A 20000-nucleotide genomic window follows, 5' to 3' on the forward strand; every position below is an offset into this window, starting at 1 on the left:
AATTTCAAAGCTTCAGGGTCCAAAATTGTGACCAGCTGGTCACCAATGCAACTGAAAGTTGAGCCTTGGCAACCAGAATTTTCATGACAGTCCTCAGTTGGCAACTGATCATGAAGTCTTTTAACCTTCCGTCCAACTACGCCAGCGATCAAAGAAATAATTTATTTTTCAATCAAGAAAATTCATGCAGTAAGGAAGAACGATTCCCATAAAATTACCCACTTGATACTTGATATTGCACGTCTTTGAAGTCTTTTGTCCACTGCGTTCATTATGCCCAAGACAACATTATTATGTTAATTTTGAATAAATTACTTACAGCTGTAGCTGGAACTTGGCTCTAGATCTTTGACCCGTGTATAAGTCGAGGGCAATTTTTGGAGATTGTTTTGCGGCCATAAAAGGTTGACTTATACACGGGTAAATACAGTAATTACAAAAATGTTATTATTCTCCTTATCTGTGCTCGTTTATAACTAAAGTACTCAAGGCTTCTTTGCATTATTTGCAATAATATGAACGGCTACCTGTACCTTTATTCGCAACCTGTATCTTATTCCCAATGCTAAGTTTATTTGAGTCATTATTACATGGTTACAAACAAGATGGCAAACATACATAGCAAAGATACACGACCTAATCTAATTTTACAATAAACTCATCATTATCCAAGGCTGTGCTCTAACCGTGCCCAGTCGCCTGAGGCGACTAACATTTGGCTTCAGGCAAGAGAGAAAAATTACCCGGTTGCCCGGCCGGGCACTCTGGCTTATTGTATTTATAGCAGATAAGGCGGCTAAAAATTTTCATATGCTGGTGGTTACAGTTTACGAAACCTCTAGGAAAATTTTTTTTCTTTGTATGGAACAATCGGTTCAAAGGCCGTTCCATGTGATTTCACATGTAACATAATCCGTGACTTTGCACGTGACGGCCGGCGGCCGCACAAATTTCGATTTTCTCAAAAAACGGCATTAAATTTGGAACGTGGAGTTTGGCAGTTCTTGGTTATAGTTTTAATTGTTACTTCTGCTGTGCAATTTACATTTGTGTGAACCTAGGAATCGCAGTTTATGCAAATTTAATATTTTCACGATTTTTCGTGGTCGCGCCTGCTTGGCTAAGATACATTTAGGTTACAGTTGTTTTTCCCCTGTACATGTATATGAAATAACGAGATAACAAAAGGGAAAGATATCATGTTATTTTTAGTTGTTTTAGAAACAGAGCAATCCCGCGTTGTCTTTGATTCATGACAAATCATTGAGTGCCCTAAACAAATAACGCTGTGACTGGCGCTTCGACCAAATCCACAAAAAGCTCATTCCACTAAACATTTTACTGATAATATAAGGAAATTAGTTTTGTCCTGTAGCGATAATTTTCGTCCAGATCAAGATGACTTGCTAAACAAAAATTTGATAGCTTTTGAGCCGCCGTGGTTTCATTGTTTCACGGCAGTTTTCACAAAAGCTTCACAGGAATCTAGCGGCACTGATTCACGTTTTGAAAATTTATTTTCAACCCAACTAACCAGTAAAAAGGTTTACCTGTATTAGACCCAAACGTTTTTACATAAACCTGTCACAATCGATCTTTACTTTTTCACTTTTAAACCTTAAAAACATTGGTGGCATTGCCATTTTTCTCAAGTATGGCTTTAAAAATCTGACGGGTTGCCAGTTTTTCTTGCATTAGCAGAGCAGTAGCAGCAATGCTTCGTTGACAGAGAGATGGATGAAGATCTTGTTGCGTTGCTGATCTCAGATAATTAATTTAAAAAGAATTAATAAATTCAGGCGACCCATTGGGAGGGCTGGGCACCCCAGCTGAAATGCTTGGGAGCCCGAAGGGCCCCCCGAAATTTTCCTTAGAGCACAGCCTTGTTATCACTTTTCATTTCTCAAGGAAAGAGTATGCCCGTCATTGCACCACAACTTCACGAGGTCACGGGTTCAAACCCTGTTGAAGTCCTGAATTTTTCAGGCTTCTCTACGCAATTCTAAAAATTGCATTCATGACTGCGAAGATCATAGCTTCACTTGACATAATCTATTATTCAATATTATAATTTTCTCCTTAATTAATAATAATAACAAAATTTTATGATAATTAAGATAATATGATAATTATTATTATTATTATTATTATTATTATTATTATTATTATTGTTGTTGTTGTTGTTGTTGTTCCAAAATGATTACTATTTTAGGTTTAGATTATTTCTTTTAATTAGATAGACTGTATAATTATACTCAAATATTACATAAACTTTATACACAGCCCCATCCATTTAAATCACCAAGATATTATTCCACTCGTGTCGACAAGAATGGATAACTCAGTCGTTAGAAAAACAATTTCAGAAATACTACAGTGACATTACAGAGTCAAGTCGACGGAACATGTAAGTGTAGACAAATTTTCGTAAACAGGGCTCTCTTCTTCTGGGCACCTGTGAAACAACAAAATCAGACAATGTAGGGTGCATAGTAAGGCCCCTACAATTAGTTTATGGTATTCTACTTAATGTTCAAAATTAAAATATACACAAGAGTAAACATTTGCACATATTAGAATAAGCTTCTAATTCATTCTAACTCAATTACTATTAATGATGATTAAATTATTATTAACTTTAAATTAAATAATACAATGTCTGCTTCATAGCAATCAGATTAACCAGGATTTTATTCACGGAACTTTTTCAGGGGAGGCCATATTTTTGTCTTTTCCTTAGCAACTGATCAAGTTATCTATTTTGGAACATTAAAATGTGGTTTTGGTTTAAGAGTATATGCATACACTGTAGGTGAGGTTTGGTACCTTATTGCCTTGTTGGGGTTTCTATAAATGGCTTCATGGCTATTAATTTTGTTAGTATCTATACATGTAAATACTGTAGCCTTGCAAGCTTTAACTTTAAATATCAAACTGGATGCATGCAATTTAAAGGTTTATTCCCTTCATTTTAGTTCGAAAAAAATAAGCCAGCGTGGTACTGTAAGTGTTCCCATGGGAAAAACAAGCTGTGAGGTTTTCTGCTTTGTCAGTGCACTCAAACTGGAGCAAAAGACTGTGGGAATGCTCACCCAATATACCGGTAATTATAATAACCTCCATGTTTTGAAAAAACCATTTTCCTGTGTACAGGGCATCTGATTGGGTTTATGGTACAGACTGGTCATCTTAAGCTGTTCCCAAGAGTTTATTACACTTAGTTTGGCTTTTCAGCGATAGACTTCCTTGCAATTTTTCATTAAAAAATAATATTAATTATGGTCCAATAATGAAATGTTTCAGTTATAGACATTCCCTCCTTTTCTGGTTATAAAATCAACCCAGTTTACACCATACTTTAGATTGCTCATGTAAAGTCAAGAAAACCTCATCTCAACATTTTGAGGAGATTTTGTCTTTTCTAACAGTACTGTATTTTTGTTTGGTATTAGAGCTGTCTCTTGTGGAGGGTCGTGGCGACCAGTCTGGTTTGTGACGAGCCGTCACTTGAAAAGTCGACCCGACTTTTGGAAATGTTAGGTGGTGAGAGACTAATAAAAAATCCTGTATGTGAAATGCTGGAGGTGGTGAGGCGGCCTGAAAATGGTGACAGTTGACGACCCAACTGTTGGTAATGTCAGGTTGGTAATGTCAGGTGGTGAGAAAAAAACTTGCTTGTGAAGTACACTGGAAGCCGTGAGGCCATCTGAAAATGATGACGGGTCGTGACAACCCGTCTAGTTCCTGACAAGCCGTCAGGTAAAAGTCGACCCGCCTTTTAGACATAATTATCAGGTGGTTAGAGACTTTAAAATGAACTTGATGAGATGAACACTGGATGCTGTAAGGCCGTCTGAAAATGGTGCTAGGGCATGACGACCCATCCAGTTCGTGATGAGTCGTCACTTGAAAAGTTGACCCGACTTTTGGAAATGTCAGGTGATAAGACTAAAGAGACTTTAAAAATAATTTGTGTATGTGAAGATATTGGAAGCGGTGAGGCCGCCTGAAAATGGTGACGGGTTGTGACCACCCATCTAGTTCATGACGAGCCATCATGTGTAAAGTCAACCTGATTTTTAGTCACGTAAAGTGATGAGAGACTTGAAGATAGTAGAGGCTGTAAGGCCGTCCAAAAATGGTGACGGGTTGTGCAGTGACGACCCAAATTTTGGAAATGTCAAGTGGTGAGAGACTCAAAAAAACGTGTGTCTGTGAATGTTACGAGTTCGATGTTTTTGAGGACAGGTACCTTGCAAACTAAACTGAACGCAGGGTTGTCGGAACAACAACAGGAAGACTTATTCCAAAATGAACGTACTTTCCACAAAGTAAAACTCTAAACAGCACGTACTCGATAAACTTACACAGCCTCCACCAACTTGAGTAAACACTGCTTTTGTCACACTGGACTAAACACGGCTAACGCCAACTCTCTTCGCTTGCGAAAACTAGTTTAAAGTCTTGCTTGGACTCATCTACTTATATAATCTTACAATAAGATTCTAGAAATTTCTGAAACATTACAGAACATATCGATTTAGAAACGCTTATGCAAGATCCTAAAAATAAACAAGCTACGAACTCTCGCAGAGCTTCTAGAAAGTAACGCTAGTCACGCAATGGTATTTTTTCGTAACAGTGAAGTTTGGTGAAATTTTGGCAGTAAGGTCGTTCCTGGGTTTATGAAAAGCAAGTTTTAGAGGCAGTTTTGGTAAACTACCATGTGTTGGGAAATATTCTGCTTGTTTAACATCGTGTCAGTCAATTTATCATTGAGGATAACGGTTGAAATTGCCTGTTAACCATTATTACACAGATGTATCTATGGTATTATAATTTTCAGAAATAAAACAGTACATGTAACTCTTTTCAGTTAAGATCAATTTGCCATTTCACTAATAGTCCTGCATCATTTGCTTCGCATGATTTCATTCCACCGGGACACCATTGTTTCTGTATTTATAAATATAATTATGTTAATCGTTTGCGATAATCACGTAATATTGAAGCGCTAGTCTCTAAGGTGAATTAAACATATTAAAGAGACAGGATAGTAAAAAGCATGGCGGCTGTAAGCTTACAAAGGTGGCTGGAAACAAATTTGGCAGGACTGTGTTGTAGGTTTGTTATTGTGTTTGATCCCATAAGAGTGTTGTGTTAAAAACTAAAAAACTGCATTCTTCCAACAGATTAGCATTCCAATAAACAAAATGATACGTGAAATGAATCATATACTGAACTGCAGATATGGATGCAATTTGCATAGAGAAGCCTGAAAATTTCAGGACTTAAGCTGGGGTTTGAACCAGCGCGACGCTCTAACCAAATGAGCTATGAAGCCACTTACATTGCGAGCTGGTCATTTGTGGGTTCTAATTTCCTGTGAGGAATGAATCAATACAAACAAAATGATAATTATATGAAAAGAATGATATACTCCGGGGAGGGGGAAATTAGAACCCACAAATGACCAGCTCCCAACATCAATGGTTTCATAGCTCAGTTGATAATCTTGAGCGTCGCACCGGTATCACAAGGTCACAGACCTGTTCAAACCCTGTTGAAGTCCTGAATTTTTCAGGCTTCTCTACGCAATTGCTACAATTGCATCCATAACTGCGAGGATCATACATGTACCTTCACTTGATTTCATATCCGCAGTTCAGTATATGATTCATTTCACATATCATTTTGTTCTGAGATTCACTCCTCACAGGAAAATTACAACCCACAAATGACCAGCTCCCAACATCAGTGGCTTCATAGCTCAGTTGGTTAGAGTGTCGCACCGGTATCGCGAGGTCACGGGTTCAAACCCCGTTGAAGTCCTGAATTTTTCAGGCTTTCCTACGCAATTGCTAAAATTGCGTCCATAACTGCGAGAATGACAGCTTTTTAGTAGATTAGCATTTCGTTTTTTTCATGAAAAGTTTAAATCTGTTCTCAACTGTCTGTTTGGCCTCAACAAATAAAAACTGCATTTTGGAGAAAGCCAATTGGTGATCGAGCTGCGTTTAAATTATTGAGCTTGCTTTTCCTTGGGAACAGGTGTTCTCCGTGTCTGTTCATGATCAGGTGTGTGGATAATGCTGTCCCAGTTTTGGAGTAACAAACAATTGGCGGAGAAACGAGCAAGACAATAATTATTTGATTTCATCTTCAATAACACATATACCAAGAAACACTCCTGGTTCTACTACGACCTCGATTACCAGAAGGATCTGTACTTGGATGGTACTCATACAGTGATGATACTAAAGTCGTAACCAAGTAGCTTCAACTTTCCAGTAATAGTCACTGGACGCCTTGATGGCGCTGTGACATTGCTCACGCTCCTGAGGTGAGAGAGCCCAAGTTCAAGTCGTGGGTCAGGAAAGTCTTTTCAGGTTGCTACAAATACACCTCACGGGATACCAGAATTTTAAAGAAAAACAATTCCATTTGTGACTACGAAGACTGCGACAAAGAAAAAAACAGGAATGGGCCCAAATTGTTACCGTGGCTGCCTACGGCATCCCATAGAATGACTTGCATGGTTTTAGTTTCTTAGAGTGAAAAAGAACAAAATTAGTCTTCAAAATACTGAAAGCTAGCTAATCTATTAGATTTCATCCACTCAGCCACTGCATGGAGCCCTTGATTTAAGATTAGTTCAAGATTATTAAGATCTTTACTTTAACAATATATATTAGTATCATCAGCAAATAAGTGGAAACTTAGCAATTTCGAGGTGTTAGGTAAATAATTATTAATGTATAGAAAAAACAACAAGGGTCCAAGAACCCTAAGGTACTCCACAAGTGATTGAGAGAGAATCAGATTTACAGGTGTATGGCCATTGATACATAAGGATTGTTCTCTATTGAGCAGATACCAGTAAGTAAGGGAACTTTATTTAAGTGTCTAGTCATTCTAGCACTGGAGCACTAATTGGGGACACTGATTAAAACCAGTCAGAGGCTTTACCTCTTATTCCATAACAATTCAGTTTCCTAAAAGATTGGAATGATTAACTGTGTCAAATGCCCTTTTTAGATCAATAAAAATAACTCATTGTTGTCAACTGAGTTATGGATTGATTCAGTAATTTGTATCAGTGCATGATTAGTTGAGCACTTTTGCCTAAAGCCAAAGTGAAGTGGATAAAGGATATGATATTCAAGATAACCATAAAGGCGCTTAATGATAGCCTTTTCAAATTTTTTACTGAAAATAGACAGGACTCATATAGGCCTATAGTTATCTTTATCTTGCCTAGAGCCTTACTCAAAAACTGGGGTAACTTTTGCCAGTTTAAGTTTATTGGGAAAAAAAGCCACAGAGAGTAGAGTCACTGATTAGGGTTGAAAGAAGTGGGGAAATAAGAGTATGAATTTTAGCAATGTGTAGTTCCAGAAAATATCCATACCCCATCCATAGAGGGCTTTTTGTTCATTAGCCCCACACCCCTTTGGAATTTCTTTTCCAAGCAGTGCTCATGAGACCCCACCACCCCTTGGAATTTCCATGATTTTTCCACAAGGTTTCTGTACCCCCTGGAAAGCATATTTTTCACACATGCTGTGGTTAGACACATTATGCTGGCATAATTTTGGGCATAATGGCATAGTCAGAGCATTAAGCATAACGCCGGCATTATGCTACAAAACTAATATTTTCATGTTACCTGAATCGGTTGAGAAAGTGGGTAGGTTTTCAGTTTGTTTTATTTGATTGACTTTACATTTTAAAAACCCTCTGGAAAGAGGAATGTTTGTGAACCCCCTCCTCTTTAGAAAAATTTCACTTTTACACCCCACCAACCCTCGGAATTCTGTGACCCTCTGTGGGGAAGGTAGGGTATTTTCTGGAACCACACTTTGGGACTGGAATACTATAGGGACCAATGGATTTGTTCTTGTCCATTTGAAATAAAGAGGAGAGGAACATGAATCAGGAAAATTGCCCTTCAGAAAAGAGGTTGGACAACAGTTCCCATGTGGAACGTCTTTGTCAGTGTCTTTACTCACATTGAGAAAACTTATTTAAAATGTTTTATTTTTAAATTTTTTTATATTAAAAATGTTAGCAATAGCACAGGGATTCAGCGCTCGAAAAAAACCTCATCCTGTCGTCCGGGACAAGTAGATTTCAAGCTCGGGCAAGCGACTTTCTCAGACCACTTGCCTGCCGGGCAAGCGTCCACTCATTCATTTAAATTAACAGAACAATGTAGGCAATTGAAATCACCCGAAGTCTACGAAATAGTAAGATATATTTTATGTTGTACAGTACTTTCTTCTCTACACGTGAAGCGCTTAATATTACAGTGTAATTACCTGAATACCAGACAAGTTTTCATGTCTCAAATAATGTTCTGCATGAGTGATAATTCAGTAGCGTAATTAATTTGTCATGTTTCATCACTCCAAGGGTCAGGTTTTATTCCGAGAATTTGATGAAGGAGCTGGAAAGTTGAAGTAAAAACCTTTTTTTCTTCACAATAATAAATCAGGAATGTTTGAAAGTGAAATTTGAGGAGCTGTAGCATTCTCATCACAGACGTGAATTAACTTAATTACATCTTATTTATCTTGCCCATGAAAGTTAGCCATTTACGGACTTCATACCTCGAAATTCTTCAAAACTTTGGAAAGGAAGATATTCTCCTGAATGGAAAATCCACTACCTTCAAGGAATAAATTAAACTCTGAGATAAAAGTATATGCATAGTTTCCTACCATGTGACCTTTATTTACCACGGTCAACTTTCCTTCTCAGCTTTTTGTATGGTTCACAAAAGATAAGGCGCTCTAACTAAGAGAAAAGTAAGGGGCAAATTGATGTTAAGTGACCCAGCAAAATGTTGAAAAAGCCTTCCATCAAACAAATAAAAAGTTTGTCAAAGAAAATCTGAATTCTTATGCTGTTGTCAGCTGGCTTTCTTTCGCAGGAAATTTCTTCGTGCAAAATGGATTCATGTAGATAAGTAAGAGAAAATGAAGATAACCGAATAAATGATACATGTATGAATGTGAACCTAAAGTATTCTGAAATTGAAGGCGATCTCAAGCAAATACAGAGAATTGATTTAGTTGCATTTTCCGTACAAGAAAGCGAGCATTTAATTCAAAGAAACATGTGAACATTTAAATTAGGCTAAAAAAGAAAATGTAAATTACATAAATGACATACATGTATTACTGTACTTTAATTGAAGATTTAATAACTCTGGATCACCAAAGAGACAGATCTTACTCCACTTGAAATTTGGTTCCATTTTATCAATGAATCACTCTTTATGCAACCATGTTTGTACAAAATCTAAGAAGATCACAATCTTCACAGAGTATCCCCTGGTTCACAGAAGTGACTATTCAAGTCAGTTTTACCTCCTCTGGGATGAATTCACATCTAAATGCAGCAATTCACTTGCAACCGTTTGAGAAAACACATGAAACTGAAGTCTGTAATCTTCTAGTATCAATTAACTTTGAAAATTGTTGACGATACGATATCATTGTTAACAGAACTTGGACATAACGCTCTTCTTTTTTTAATAGTCCCTTTTAAAAGGGTTCATATTAAAACAATCTTGGGTCTCTCTTTCTTTTGTGTGAATAATTAACGAACTGGGCAAGTGGATGAGCCTGTCGGGCAAGTGGGTTGTGAGGTTTGCTTGCCCATGGGGCAAGTGGGCTGTGAGGTTTGCTTGCCCATGGGGCAAGTTGGAATTTCAATTTTTTTGTCAACAGTTTTCCCACTTTCTAAAATACTGGGAATGTAATCAGCTTTAACTTTACTACTGTTGATTATTCCAGACCACATTTTTTTCATATAATTCTTATTGTTAACACAAAAAGTAATTCTTAACCCATTGACTCCCAGAGGTTCCCCATGGTGTTAGACAGAGTAAAATACTAAGTCTGGCCGGTTTAGGCTGGTTTGGGTGTTAAAGGATTAAAATAACCAGATTTGCTCACTTTATCACTATTCCTGAATTTCTTATGAAAGTATATCAAATTTGGATTTAAATGTTTTTTCCTAATAATTTTGGAATAGAGCTCATCTCTATATCATATTTTAGCAAGAATTATTAAAATTGCTTAGTAATCCAGGGTTTAGTGGATAACTTAATTGAACATTTGGAGAGCCTTCTACCTGGTACATAATAATTTATAAATTGAGATATCTAATCATAGAAAATATCAAATTTAGTATTAGCATCCGTATTATCACTTGAGATGTTAGTCCAGCCTAGAAGTGAGAAATCACTAATAAATTTCTCTTCATCAAATTTGTAAAGTCACTTTTATAACAATTTTAAACTTTGTAGTTTACTTTAAGATTGTTTACAATAAGGAATTGAGGAAGATGATCAGAGATTTTTGTGACTAGGATACCAATAAAGACATTCATAGCATAAGTATTTGCAAATATAATTATCGCTGAGGGTTGCTGATCTTACAGTCAGTCGTAAAACATAAGGTAAAAGAAAGTAAGAGTTAAGCATTAATAAGAAATCATTAGTCATCATTCTGGATTACTTTCACAATTTACCATGTTAATAAATGATAATAATTAATGAACAATAATTATTTAGATGAACATTGATGACAATGAATTATTCATTGTCATCAATAATTTATTCATCTAAATAGGAACATACACAATGAATAATTCATTGTTTACATGTATGTTCCTGTTTGGTTTCTTTGGTGTTCAAAGTAAGTCTCCTGAAATGACTATTAATACTAATTCTCTTTTCGCCGTGATGGTTAAATAAGTTAACGTTAAAGTGCATCTAAAGCTACATGTCAAACGTGTATTTTGAACAGCCCATTTAGCTACTTGTGAAACCTACCACTCAAGATAATCCCATCCGAGGCCCTGTACATGGGCAAATAGGTTTGTCAGAACATGAAGGGAGATTATTGGGTGAGCATGGCCAGTCTAACATTTCCACTTGCCTTATTTTTTTACCCAGGCAAATCAAGCAGAAAGGTTTGTTTGTTTCCAAGCCAAACTAGAGAATTCTTAACCCACCACAACTATTTTTTTTTAATATTTCTGGTTTTTGAAAATACAAAGTTCCTGTTGGTACAAAATGAGCACCCTGCACAGCTGAGTGGTGCACTGAAAAGTTTTGCTGCACTGGTCACGTGAATAATAGATTATAATACAGAAACCAAAAAATACTTTAGTTTACACCCTAATAAAAGGCGCATACATGATTATTCTCTTCCAGAAACAATTTCTTTGCTAATAAAAGGAGTTATAAGGACAAATAATTCAAAACTTTAAGTCATAATATCACAGCACAACAACAGTTTTCATATCAATGATGAAATGGTATATGAAATGAATCATATCATATCATATCACATCATATCACATCACATCACATCACATCACATCACATATATCATATCACTGATTCACATACTTTTTCAAATTCAATTGACCATGCATTGCAAAAAAAACTGTAGCAAGCCACCTTAAACCCTAGATTTTCCTTGAACTTCAGAATGCAGGGTTCGACACCTGGCTACCTGCATTACTAGCCACCGGACTAGTGATTTCTAGAATTTACTAGCCCGAAGCAAAACTTGGTAGCCCGGATCAATTTCCTTTCCCCAAACACGCAAACCTTACTCTAAACTTATTGGCATTTTTTCTTCCATTGTGATAACAATGTGTTATTAAGGAAAAAGCTCACAAAATGTTCGTTTCACATTCACCTGTGCACGCAGGGAAGGCTAACCCTGGAATGCCAGTGCACAAGCCATGGGAAGCTCGCTTTCCACGATGGATTAAAAGTTCTCTTTCTCTGAGTGCTCTCATAAATCTTACTGCTTTCCTGTCTAAGTACTCATACTTTCAGTTTCGGCCGCTTTCCCCTTTTTACATGGTGGCGCCTCGTAATTTGTCAAAAATCGCTCCATCTTCACAATCGCTTCAAGTGCGAAGCGATGGTGCGAGGCGATGTGCAAGACATCACAACATTGGTAGGGAGAAGACTGGGGAAGACATTAACCATTAGTCTGGGAACTAGCGATGTTTACGAACGACACGCAAGATAAAAAAGACGCCAGAAGATGATAGATTTATGTTCTCTTTGTAAAATTATTGCTAGTATTGTTACATTTTAAACTTTCTTGTTTTTTTTAATCAACTGTGGACTTCAAACTAAAACTAATCATATCTAGTTTATTTCCATTTTCCTACTAGCCAGCGGGCTATTAAACGTGGTTTTTTACTGGCTCGACAAATTTTTTACTAGCCTCAGGCTACCGGGCTAGCGGAGATGTTGAACCCTGGAATGTGATCTAAATCTGGAAAAAAACTCCATGAGTTTGCATGGGCAAAGCTTAACTTGTCACCTGACATGACAAACAGCTTTGCAAATCCAAAGATTGTTACCTCAACAGGCACAAAGCCAAATGTGTTTGCTCTAAGTACACAGATTGACCTTAAGACTGAAAGATACTATAGAAGAACAAAAACACTGACTTTTTAAGTATACATCAATGATGCACAAATCTCATAAGTTCCAAGCCAATTCTTTTGAGCACTAATGCCATGATACTAGAAATTATTAATGTCTTTGGTTGATCTAGGCTAAACTTTTCGGAACTAAGGATGGTTTCGGGCCAACTATCCTTTCTTCATTCTTATAAGTTACTATAAACTATAAATTATTGATATGGAAAAATTAAAATGCAACTTTATCCTTCAAAAAAGCTTTTATACCCAAGAAGAAAGATTGATAAGGACAGCAAACATTCAACCAACACCGCAAAATAAAATAAATTGTGTTAAACAAAAAAACACAACTTTTTGCTTTCTTCTGAAAGGGAAAACTTGAATTTAGCTTGGCCTTTATTTCAATTTCCATGCTCATTGTTTTGTTTTTGCATTAATAACATGTCCTCAATGTTTTAGTGTGAATGATTATATTTCCATTACATTCATTAATATTTTAAAACTTATTAGGTCAAAGTGACCTGGCTTTCCTGTCACTGTACCATGTATCTTGGCCATGTTTTCCAAAACAAAATTCACCCAAATTCAGAACATACTCTCCTTTTAAACCTTTTTCCAGAGGCCTCAAACTGCAGTATCAAGCACCCATCCATCACACACTGTTATCTTGTACATCAAGCCTAAACTAATTAGCACATGTCACCAGCTGATTAGGAGGCATCCATGACAAATACTTGTATATTGCCATTATGTATACAAACTGAAAGTCCTATATTTAAAATGGTTTGATTAAAGACAGAAAACAATAACATTGATCTCAATTTTCCTATTCCGGTTTTTTCCAACCTATCTCTTCAACGCTAGAAAATCACTGGACCAACAAAGTAATTAAGTCTTATTATCGGTTGCTTCGAGTTCGCTGTATCGTACCAGAAGTTGCTCAGTTATCGTCTCTACCAAAAAAAATAAGAAACTAACAGAATATTAAAAAATGAGGCCAAACTCAAGATAACGTCACACTACTTTAATACGAAAACATCTTATCACATCTAACACTTACTTTTTCCGTGCTGTGGTTGCAAGGGTTGTAATGCCATTCCATTCTCGCAACAGCCACCTCGAATTACAGAAAAAAAGTCTATTTGTCATTGAATCCCCACAAGTATTTTTGATGAAATTAACTGTGACACTTTAAGTGAAAACAATCCCCAAACGACCATATCTGGTGTTTCCAGGATCGACTTCATTGCGGAAATGAAAAAAGGTGATGAACTGAATGGAAAACTGCAGATTTTTCGTCGAGTTGGTTTTTTGAAGGAAATAAGATTTTATCCAGTCAATAATGAAAAGCTAAGTAAAACACAGAATTCACTATTCCTCCAGCATGTAAAGGTGTTTAAATATTACACTAGCTGTATGTACCCACCTGTGAATCAGCACTGCTTGTGTTGCAATCAAACTTTCATACATCAAAAACACCAGACCTTTCACCCAAAACTCTCGCTCTTGCTGACTGTGTGCTGTGCAAATGAACACAGTAACGCAAAATATCTCAGTAAATAACGACAGCGAGAAGGTTGACCGCTATGTAAATTAAAAACCGTTCGATCTTACCAACAAGGCTCAACGTTTTCAGCTTGAATTCCGTGCCATAAAAGATTGCAAGACAGCAGTTCGGATCAAGTCTTCGCGCCGAATCTGCATTTCTGTCAAAGTCTTTGGAACCTAAGCCCCTTCGAACTTCCTTGATCTCTCGAATAAAAACTACAAAATTAAAAGAATGAATGAAAATTAGATCACAACTACCGCTACCGGATGTAACTTTAATAATAAGAAGCAAGTAGCAAAATGGACTTTTCTCCCTGTGACAAGACTGCGCATAAAGGAATACCTGAGCCCTCCTCTCTTGCTCCTTCTTTCCTACACCAAACAAGCTGAAATTCTTCCATTTTCAACTTGAAGATCCTCAATTCTGGTGCTTGCCTTTTCCTGTTAGCGTAGAATCTTGTCATTGCGCTGCCTTCCTTCAAGGCCGTGATGATCGGCCCCATCTCTTCACCGATTCCAATTCCAGAAGCACTGCCCGGCGGAGGGGCATACACATTTTGTATCGCGCTCATTTTCAGGCGAAATGACTGGTTTCCATCAACTTCTTGAAATCGAGAGGACTTCAGGGAAGTTTTATGCTAATAATAATAGTGCTTGACAGTGCAAATTCATGGTCATCATCTGAATAAGATCACGTGATGACAATGGTCAGCGGTTGCGCTATCCTAAAAAAAGTTGGTACTTTAAGTAGGGTTATTAAAGTGTATTAAAGTACATACCCAAAAAAACAACCACAGTGACACTAGGAGCAGGAGTCCTATTTGACCGTTTTTCACCGTTCAATTACAGCGCGAATCGATCTTGTTGATTTGAACCCAGGGTAGGGGTGCTCGTCGAAAATATTGAAAAGAACCTACCAAGTACCTACTACCTCATGAACCTACCCTAAAGAGGTACCAAGATCCTGTCTTGTGGGCGTGGCATAAAATTTTTTGCACCCCTAAGAAGTACCAAATTATGGGTTTTAACTCGACAAAATATTAGTTAAAATTAGTTAATTGTCAAAAGTCTCCTGTCATAATTTTCCGGCTCAGTACCCTAAAAGGTACCCCTAAAGCACCCGCTGTGGACCTTTTGAGGCTGAACCCTAAGAGGTATCAAAACCGCTTTTTTAACCCCTAAAAGGTACGACGAGCACCCCCGTCCCTTTTATGTGGGAGTCCCTCCCCCGGGATTTGAATCACCGTTCGTGATCAAACAATCGTTTTACGCTGCGGTTGAAATCCTATCCGCGAAACGAAAGCCGCATACAGTAATGACTGTGGGCTTGTCACTAGTGGTGTAACAGTCACTAACAGTATAGAGATAGACTGGATGAAAGCGATTTCGGTCAAATTTTGAATCGAAAATTTGGATGAAAATGCCTCGTTTCCAGCAGTTAGTGTGGAAACAATAGTCTCTCCCCAGTCGTAAAAAGAAATTAACCAGAAAGCTCATGAAATGCGTACAATGATAACCTGCGATCAGGCGTACTTTTCTTTAGACAGGGCGGAAATACGGGTAGCTTTGAATGTATGGGTAAGTCTGACGTGCAGTTAATTTCAGGTAAAATCTGATTGGCTCACATGACAACATCACTCTTGACAGGTGGGCGGCAGACGACTAGTTAAGAAATTGGCCATTTCCGAGTTCATGTCTACTTCCTCTTCCTAGCGGGTCTAAGTGCGAAGTTTTTGTGATGGTAATTAATTCTACTTTACATATGAATGAAAACTAATTTTCATAAGAAAAACTTGGCACTTAGACTCGCTTTGAAGAGGAGGCAGACATGAACTCGGAAATGGCCTATTGTATCAGACGTATCTTTTCCGCCCTGTCTAAATAAAAGTACGCCTGATCGCAGGTTAGTACAATGTGGACTGGAGGATACCGGTGACGGAAATGCGTCATCAGTTGTAAGAAGATAAATGGGAAGCGAAATCAACCGTTAGTAATCTTAAAACAGCTAATCGTGCGGTTTTGCACCAAGGCATGAAAACTTCGCCACGAACTCACAAGCAGGCCAATTTCCCAGCGGTAGAAAATGGGTATTGAGAACGGATAGAGTGGATTACATATTCAGCACATTTATCCAGTAAATATATTTGAATTTATCGTCAATATGTGGAAATTATCAAACGCATATCCGCGACATCGAATATTGACACATTTCGGCAACCATAGTGGCCACTTTGTTTTGGAAGAGTATCTTAGGAAAGCTGTTTTCCTGCAATATTACCGCCTGAGGTCGCTCGCAGGACTGCTATTGCGTTGATGGTGGGTTGGGCTGAAATTTCAATTTTTGTCAATTGATTGTGATGTGTTTGAAGCCAATTCCTTTGTCGGCCACGCTCACACTGAGCTTGAGGCGCCTGTGTTTTTACCGGGCTTCTTTGGAGTGTCGCTCAATAAATTCAAACTAAATATTGTGGCTTTTATGCGGTTTCCTTTCCGAATAGTTGATGGACATGCACATGATATTCCCACGCCATTACTGAAGATATTTTGAGTGTTTATTTACATTAGCAATAAAAAAGCGGAACCATCTGTCATATCACTTGTCACTAATTAGATTAACAATTTGGTAATTCTGAACCGCTCCACTGATTTAGGGGCCCTCGACATAATCACGTTGTCCCCGCTTAACGTCAACTACACGTTTAGGTCAGACCCCCCCCCCCTCCCCCCCTACTTAACGTCCACTTGAAATGTTGCTGCCCTAGAAGTCCCTGTCAGACTCCAGTCGCGACAGTTGATTAGGAATATTCACATTTCAATAAAAACAGTCATTTCACTAGGTTCCGCCGTTCCGCGGTCTACAGTTTCTCAAATTAGTCTCACCCTCATATGACGAAGATCGCGTAGTTGTTTACGGCCGCGGTGGCTGCCACTTGATCTTTGAATGGTAGTCTAATTCCCCGCCGTGATAGTAGAATTAACTAGACGCTCCACGAGCGTAAACTGGGTGTCTGTGGTACGTGAAAACTCGGAACCCGATGCTTTAATTTATTAACTCAACTGCATCCATGGCACTTTCCCTTTTAATTTTCATGTCAATTTGACTTTAGGTTACGTAAAGAATATACAATGAAAAAATAGAATGAGACCTACTGAGAAAAACTCTTACATTCGTATTTGTTTTAGGGTAAAAAGGTGCACAGGGTACTGTTTATATTTAAAATTGTAGTTATCGTTTCTATCGTCTTTTCAACAAATTTCAAACAGCTTCCAACGAAAGCCAGCACTTGGAGTCTGAGGTGTATATTACTCCTTCCTATGCCGCCAATTGATATCGATAATTATGTCAAGATCGGAACTTAGCTAAACTTCTACACGTCACATTTCGACTGGCCAGCGGGGCATGGCACCAAAATGTTACATATGAAGCTCTACATTTAAAACCAAGATTACATCGGAAAATAACAAAGTCATTCTTTAAAGGAACCTAAACTTAAAACTCTAAGCAAACCAATCAGTACCTCGCGCAACTGATTCTCCTCCTAGAAAATACAAGAAACGTTTTGAGCATGCTCGCGGAACAAAGAATTTTCTTCCTAAAATCAGGTCACCCTACATTTAATTCATACATCTTCTCGCGCAGCTAGAATTTGGTTATCTGGCATTCAGCGGGTATTCAAATATTTCGAATCTGTCAAATTATTACAATTATTTAATCTCAATTCTATAAACAATCTTTTGCAAAAAATACAGCGTGGGACTGTGGCTTGTATAATTTCAAATTCACATAGTACGATATGGTAGTAAATATATTTTGGTTGGAATAATTTCATAGTACTTACAATTATCTATAACATAACTTTTGGACATTTGAGTTACTCAAAATATTTCTTTGTACACACATTGCATGATTTGCCACCGCCTACGAAATCAAAGAGCATTGTCCGTCACAGGCGTACAGCAGACACGAAGCTTATTACATGTTTTTGCCTTCAGCGAAATCAATCGCTTGTGGTTTCACCAGACATCTTTCTTGTTTCTTGGTGATGAAGTATTTTTTTCAAACTAAAAAGATGTTTCAATCTTCTCTGTATCTTGACTGAATGGAGTTCGGAGGCTTTGTTAGAATCTTCCAGATATGCTCGCATAGTTTGTTCGTCAAACCTAAGGAAAATAAAAGTTGAACCCAAGAAGTAAGCATACGTTTGGCAAGAACAAAATTCCATTGTGTTGAAATGTAGTGAACAAGGTGTTAGGTTAATTGATTCCTTTTTCAGTCACCCTGTTTACCATAACTGCCTCATTCAAGCAGTAGTATTCCCACGGCATCATCAAAATGGAGGGTTGCATCCTACTGTATTCAAATTATATTTCAAATCACAGTGGTACATTGAAAGGTGAACAAAAAAACGAAGCAGGTAGTGTTAGTACAACAACAACTACTACTACAATAATAATAATAATAATAATAATAATAATAATAATAACAAAAACAAAAACAACAACAGTACGAAGAACAAGAAAGTGAAGAAGAGTCACGAATGAGAAATAAAATACAACCAAACAGCAATCGCACCTCAGTAGACACTCCGCCCTGTTTGCGTGGACTTTTCAGTCTACTATCCTCAGCTTCGCTGCTTGCTCCATTCCTGGGACTCGGTATTTCCATAGAATTTCGCCGTTTTGTTAAACTGTCAATATGTGATTTCATGTCGGATATCCTTTCAATAAACGAGCGCCTTCGAGGCGCCGTGTTATTTGAATCCTTGTCCTTAATGTTTCTGCGAAGCACAACTGGTGATTCAGCCACGCTTTCCTCTGGGCCGGTCGGAGATTTGTCCCGCTGCGCAAATTTGCCAAGAAAAGGCACAGATTTGATGCTAAAACTAGTTCCTTTCCCCTCCTCCTCGGGTGAATTACATTTCTCTTTACCAAGCTTGGATTCTGCCTTTTCCTCGGAACAATTACTCCTTCTTCTATCACCGAGTTTTTCCTTGCTCTCGAGAGCAATATTCTCATCTAGTCTTTCGATTATATTTGCATGTACCAGCGGTGATGTTTCACGAGACAATTTCCGCTGCTTGTTTCGTTTTACCGCATTTGACAGTTTTTCTTCGAGCGGCGTTGAAATGCAGCCATGAACAGAAATATCCTCTTCCGTTCCTTGAAGATTAAGATCGTGCACGCCACTGCTGCTAGAAGAATCCACACTTGAGGCAGTTTCCGTGCTAGCAAGAGACAAACGCTTTCGAGTTGTGCGCGGACTCGAAGGCGGAGAAAATGTTTTTACGAGTGAAGCCGGTGGGGAATTGACAATTGGTTGAAATGGTGTTGTTTGGTAAGGTGACGTATCCCCTGGCTGAGTACTGGGGATCACTAGAGGAGGCTGGCTTCCAACACTGATCCCTGTGGACGCTTCAGTCAAGCCATACTCTGCAAAAAGGAAAGCAGTCAATTTTTAGCGATTGTCTACACACTGAAGAATTTAAAATAGTCTCGGAAAAAAACACCAAAGACACTTAAATCGCGTCCCAGTCTCGCCCACGGAGCATTCGTTCAGCTTGAAAAGCGGTCCAGAAACAAATTTTCGCGCGCATCGAGTTCACTAATTTTCATTCTAAGGTGCCACCCTCCTCTAATAACTAAGGGTGAACTAGTGTGACAAAGGGAAAAAGGATAAACAACGTTCCCCCCCCCCCCCCCCCCCGACTTGTCTTTGCGTTCGAGCCCACGTACAAACCACTTGGTATCAAAAATAGGTCCCTCGGGGGACATATGATTACGGGTAAGGAATGTTACACCATTAACATTGTCTGTGTGATTGTTGACATGTTTTTGTAATGAACGTTGACAATGAATATATGGAATGCACGAAGATCATGGCAATTCAGTTTTCCGGATAAACACTGAATGTGGCTACTGTAACAGTTACAAAAACTGAGTGAATTTCGAAGGAAGAATGGATGCATTTATAGAGAAAATCAAGG

At 38.0% G+C, this 20000-nt stretch overlaps 2 protein-coding genes across 4 annotated transcripts in view; both read right to left on the minus strand.

Moving 5' to 3' along the window:
* The window catches only part of LOC138022139 (1-phosphatidylinositol 4,5-bisphosphate phosphodiesterase gamma-1-like), an 81172-nt gene extending 66476 nt beyond the window's left edge, over positions 1 to 14696 (minus strand). The window contains exons 1-4 of the mRNA XM_068869169.1: positions 14360 to 14696; positions 14083 to 14232; positions 13895 to 13988; positions 13529 to 13585 (exon numbers count right to left, since the gene is read on the minus strand). Coding sequence (XP_068725270.1) covers positions 13529 to 13585; positions 13895 to 13988; positions 14083 to 14232; positions 14360 to 14588 — 530 coding nt within the window. The 5' untranslated portion in view covers positions 14589 to 14696. The remainder of the gene's footprint in view (positions 1 to 13528; positions 13586 to 13894; positions 13989 to 14082; positions 14233 to 14359) is intronic.
* Positions 14697 to 17078: 2382 nt separating this feature from the next.
* Positions 17079 to 20000, minus strand: part of LOC138022138 (puratrophin-1-like) — a 53889-nt gene continuing 50967 nt past the window's right edge. For all 3 annotated transcript variants that reach the window (XM_068869166.1, XM_068869168.1, XM_068869167.1), the window contains 2 exons: positions 18590 to 19446; positions 17079 to 18177 (listed from right to left, as the gene is read on the minus strand). In XM_068869166.1, the coding sequence (XP_068725267.1) occupies positions 18172 to 18177; positions 18590 to 19446 (863 nt within the window). In that variant the 3' untranslated portion in view covers positions 17079 to 18171. The remainder of the gene's footprint in view (positions 18178 to 18589; positions 19447 to 20000) is intronic.

The sequence above is a fragment of the Montipora capricornis genome, chromosome 10 (assembly GCF_036669925.1).
Source record: "Montipora capricornis isolate CH-2021 chromosome 10, ASM3666992v2, whole genome shotgun sequence".
Classification (NCBI taxonomy): domain Eukaryota; kingdom Metazoa; phylum Cnidaria; class Anthozoa; order Scleractinia; family Acroporidae; genus Montipora; species Montipora capricornis.